The sequence below is a fragment of the Neltuma alba genome, unplaced genomic scaffold, assembly GCF_004799145.2.
Source record: "Neltuma alba isolate B1F8T4 unplaced genomic scaffold, ASM479914v2 tig00011698_pilon, whole genome shotgun sequence".
Taxonomy (NCBI): Eukaryota; Viridiplantae; Streptophyta; class Magnoliopsida; order Fabales; family Fabaceae; genus Neltuma; species Neltuma alba.
Genome location: NW_021636335.1, coordinates 114380 through 119465, shown reverse-complemented (window position 1 = coordinate 119465; position 5086 = coordinate 114380). Strand labels below are relative to the sequence as shown.

Below are 5086 nucleotides of genomic sequence, written 5' to 3'. Positions count from 1 at the left end.
AAAGTCACATTGTAATCAAATTTTATTCAAAGACTTATTGCAAGTGTGTTATGGAAATAAAATGTTGTAAATTTAGAATTGAAACGTGCTAACTGTGAAATGAAACTTTTTAATTTTCAAAGTTATATTGTGATTAAGTTTTCTTCAAAGAATTATTGCAATTGTGTTTTGGAAACTTGTTAACCATGTAATTAAACTTATTAATTTTTAAGATTGTATTGTGATCAAATTTTATTCAAAAACTTACGCAAGCGAGTTATGTTACCGGATTAAGAATTTGACAAATTTAATGACTAAAATAAAAATTTGAGTTATTTAAATATCTTTTTAAGAGATTTTTTCTTAAAATAAATATTTTTTATGTTATGTTTGTAAATATTTATTTTAAGATTTTAAATGTTTTAATAGGCTAAGGTGTATTTAGCACTTCGAAATATTTTTTCTGATGCACTCAATGTGCTAAAGTTATTTATAATGCAATTTTGCCCCTAAAGTATTTGAAGTGGTGCACCCACATCCAATGCTAACAGATCCATTTTGTTTGACCATGAACTTATGAGTCAGCTTTATTTTGACCAAAATAATTCTAGCTGATATGTTGAGTAAATAGTTGACATGGCCATTAAGAGGTGACATGAACTTCTTGTTGGGAATTATTCTTTTATTTTGTCAGAATAGTTTTAATTTTGTTTAACAAAACTTTTTTAATCACTCTGAATATGCCTAGGGAGAATTTATTAAAGTGGGAGCAGAAGGCAATGGCAAGGCAAACCTTTGGGTTTCTTCTTTGGCCGAGCAAGTTCATTCTGCTAGTGAAGCTTGTAGTGGTGAGATAGATTGAGGTAAGAGTCGGTTTCTCCATTTAGTTTTTTTGCTTGCATATCGCTGGATTGAAAGTGGGTATCAGTATTAAGGGGCTTTTTTTAAAGCAGAATATGGGAGATGCAAATCTTAGCAATGATGTGGAGTGGGGACAACATCTGAATCAAAGTTAAAACGCCGGAAAGACAACCGATTGACACCTTTGCTTATCAAGGGTACCAGAACCAGATAAATCAAAGAAATTGAAATAGATTAATGTTTAGATCTAAACCAAAGAATCAAAGATCCAGAACACAATCAAACCAAAGATCCAAATGAAACATAAAGATCGAAATCAAAATCACCATGAAGCACTTCACTGAGTTTCCCCTCAACTTTTCTCCGTCGTAGACCCGTAGATCAGTAAACGCTATTGTTGGTGCTGGTGGAGATGAGTTACACCATCGCTAGTAGAGACGAGTCACCACCAACACTGGTGGAGACGAGTCGTCACCGTTGCATTGTAAATCGAATGATGAAAGAGAAGACAAAGAGCAGAGTTGTCGCCTTCTTCCATCATCCTCGCCGAAGTCACCGTCATGCTCCATGGTCTTCATCAGCGTCCTTATCGTCATGGAATGATTCAAGAGGTAAAATGTTAGACCCCCTATTCTGATCTAAATTTAATGGTACTGATCTGTAGAGTTTTGATGGTGAGAAGCTTTAATTCAGAATCATAGAAATTTTTGTTTTTGCCACAAATGATGATCTTTGCCATTACATTTCATCAACCATCAAGGAGAAGATGACCGAACAGGCCCTAGGATTGTGATTTTTCCTATTGATTTTGGCTTCAGATACAAAATAAAACAAATAAAAGAATTTCTATTAAAAACAAAAGCCTTGTCATCAGTTTATGTGTAAAGTCAGCTAGGATTGTTTTGGTCAAAATAAAACTGACTCATCAATTCATGGTCAAACAAAGTGGTTTTGTTAATGTTGGATACCAGTGCAGCACTTTGAATACTTCAGGGGTAAAATTATACTATAAATAATATTAGGACACTGGGTGTATCTGAAAAAATCCTTCAGGGTACCGAGCGTACCTTAACCCTATTTCAATTACAAAAAATATTTAATATTATATTGTTATAGTTTATGTTAGTTTTATTTATTTAAGCAAAAATTGGATTCCAACCCAAAAATGTAATTTGCAACAACTTAATATAAAATATTTCTTGTAATTAAGATATTTTAAAATCTTAAAAATAAATATTTACAACTTGAAAATAAAATATATTTATTTAAAGGGTACTTATTTGTAATTTAAAATTTTTGATTAAAATATTTTTAAAGGTTTTAGTTATATATAAAAATTTTAAACATTATAAAATTATTTATGTGTTTTTCAGTCCCAAAAAATAATCATAAGAGAAAAGAGGAACCATTTGGGAGGGGTAAAACAATCAATTCTTCTTTTTAATTAAAAAGGGACATTCTGGCTATTTAAATAATATTCAAAAATTCCTAATAAGGCTCATGGTTTAATTAGGAATTTGTTAAAAGTACAGGCTTGAATTTAAATTTAGGTTTTTTAATTAGAATTAATTGGGATTCTCCCTATTAAAAACCCAATTCGACAAAAATGAAACAACATACTAAAAATTTGCCCAAACAATAACATAAAATGAAAAGTAAAATCGCTCGTAACTGAATGTGGAAAAGGACGACATCGTGGAAGCAACCCTTAACATGCGGATTCAGTTTGTTGTAATTTTAAATGCATCTGTTGCCATGTAATATAATACTGAAAATTGGTTACGAATAAACGATCACATGCCTTTAACGAATTCCAATGTTCATTGAGCAATTAGAGAATTTTAGATTTTATCCATGCCTTGAACATCAAATAATGTAAGCCACATGCACCTTCTTTACTATTAAATCATTCATTATTTTTGGTGACACAAGTAGTAAAATATTGCAGGGTAGGTATATTTATATTGGATTTAAATGTATGAAACCCATAGAATTATGCGAAGGTGCCACTAGTTTTATCGCTCGTCCAGGTACACAGCGTTCCCAATATTCTAATTATTTACGGGGTCCTTTATACTATTGACTACTAAGGATCAATACATACAAGGCCTAAGCCTTCTTCAACGAGTGTGGTGTGGAGTGCACAGCAGAGCAGATCAACTTTTTCCCCTCCTTTAGGGTTTAGATGGCAGAAGCAATTCATACTGAGATCAACTGGGAGCCGACGCCTGATGGCATGAATGAACAAGATTTGGCCTCTGAGACTGCTCAACAAATGGTAGAGCTGAAGCGACTACATCTCTCATCTCGGCCTATAGATTTATCCTCCAGTTACTTGCAAGAACAACAAGATGTACGCATGCTTTTTTATTTTCTTTCATTTCTTTTTGCTTACAATTTTTGAGGTTGGTTCTGTTTAGTTCCTCGATTATTAGACTTTTTAAGCCTTATTTTGTTTCACTTTTAAAGACACTAATCAGATTGCAAGCATGACTCCTGTACTTTGCATCCGTCGTGGCTTTTTCTTAATTTCGTTACATTCTCTTTAATTTGCTCGTTCCCTGTTAGATTGCTCATCTTTAATACCCCATTATAGCGGTTTTTCTAACCCTTTTCATCATTATATAATACACACACACACACACACACACACACACACACACACATCTTGAGTTTTGAAAATATAACATGTGCATCCTAAATCATACTTCGTAGGTGAAAGATGAGGTGACTAAAGACATGGAAGAAATGATTCAAGATTGTGGCGATGGTCTTTTATTACCAGACTGTTGTATCTACAAGGTGCCTCTTACACTCCGTCATCATAAAGCAGAGTTTTACACTCCAAAATTTGTCTCGATTGGCCCATTTCATTATGATAATGAGAGTCTGCAAGACATGCAAAAGCATAAAAAAATATTCTTCAAAAGGTTTACTCAAAGAGCTGAGTCCAGCTTGGATGATTTGGTTCATTGTGTTAAACATTTAGAGCCAAAAGTCCGTGCTTCTTATTCTGAGACCATTCACCTTAGTGAACAAGAACTTGTGAAATTAACATTAATAGATGCTGGCTTCATCATTCAACTCTTCATCATGTTGAAACATGATCATCATCAGTTTTGCAATGATGATGCTAAATTTTCACAGCCATGGTTACAAGTATACATACAAAAGGATTTGATTTTGCTAGAGAATCAACTTCCGTTCTTTGTTATTGAAGAGCTGTACGATAAAGCTTTCCCCCCCGACCGCCGTGGTAGCTTCCCTTCATTTCTTAGGCTCACATATGAGTTTTTTGATTATTATAACGAACAAAAATTAGAGCCTAATGTTGATGTTAAGATAAAGCATTTTACAGATCTTATTAGATTGTTTTACTTGCCAATAAGCAAGCCTCAACAGCATCTATTGTCAGAGTTCGGAAGCCATAAAACTTTATATAGTGCGAAGGCATTGCAAGAAGCAGGCATAAAGTTGAAGGCTAGTAAGAACAAATGCTTATTAGACTTGAAATTTTCAGGGGATACGCTTGAAATTCCAACACTGTTGGTGGCGGATAGAACTGAATTTTTTTTTCGTAATATGATAGCATTAGAACAATGTCATTATCCTTATGCTGCTTACATTAGTGACTATGCTCATGTATTGGATTGTCTAATAGACACTTGTAAAGATGTCGATGTCCTGGTTCACAACAAAGTAGTCAGCAACTGTTTAGGTGATCCCAATAGTGTTGCTTTATTAGCTAATGGTCTTTTGACAAATTTCATTCGAGTGACTTTCAATTCCCAATACTATGATATCTGCCAAAGGTTGAATGGCTATTGTGAAGATCCTCGGCACAAGATGATGGCAACTCTAAGACGCGATTATTGCAATACTCCTTGGCATACTGCGGCCTCGATAGCTGGAATAATCCTTCTTGTTCTCACCATTGTTCAAACCATATTTTCAATCCTTCAAGTTTTATTGGAGAAGCAGACTTAAAAGCTTATTGTATATTTTAATTTCAGTGTTCTATCATGTAAACAATGTTGGTTCTGTAATTTTTATTAAGTCTCTCGATAGCCTGCCTCCAAGGTATCTAAATAATAAGTAGAATTCTCAAGCTTATGCATGTATATATAGTAGGTTTGTGACAGCAACATGTTGCCTTATAATTATAATTCTTGTTTAAGCCATATTTTCTATCTTCCCATAGTAGAGTTGGCGAGGTAGATTTAAAGCTTGTACCGTAGAAGATCAT

The 5086-nt window shown here is 33.6% G+C and overlaps 1 protein-coding gene across 1 annotated transcript; it reads left to right on the top strand.

The window, feature by feature from the left end:
* Positions 1–3025: 3025 nt before the first annotated feature.
* Positions 3026–4827, top strand: LOC114716887 (UPF0481 protein At3g47200-like). The gene is made up of 2 exons (XM_028901954.1): positions 3026–3193; positions 3556–4827. Exons 1-2 carry the CDS (start codon positions 3026–3028, stop codon positions 4825–4827), a joined length of 1440 nt encoding a protein of 479 aa, XP_028757787.1.
* The last annotated feature ends 259 nt before the right edge of the window (positions 4828–5086 follow it).

What these genes read in the sequence shown, in the direction of transcription:
- LOC114716887 (XM_028901954.1), top strand. Translation starts at nt 3,026, where the DNA reads ATGGCAGAAGCAATTCATACTGAGATCAACTGGGAGCCGACGCCTGAT. An exon ending in ACTTGCAAGAACAACAAGAT is followed by an intron (nt 3,194 to 3,555) that starts GTACGCATGCTT and finishes CATACTTCGTAG; the next exon opens with GTGAAAGATGAGGTGACTAA.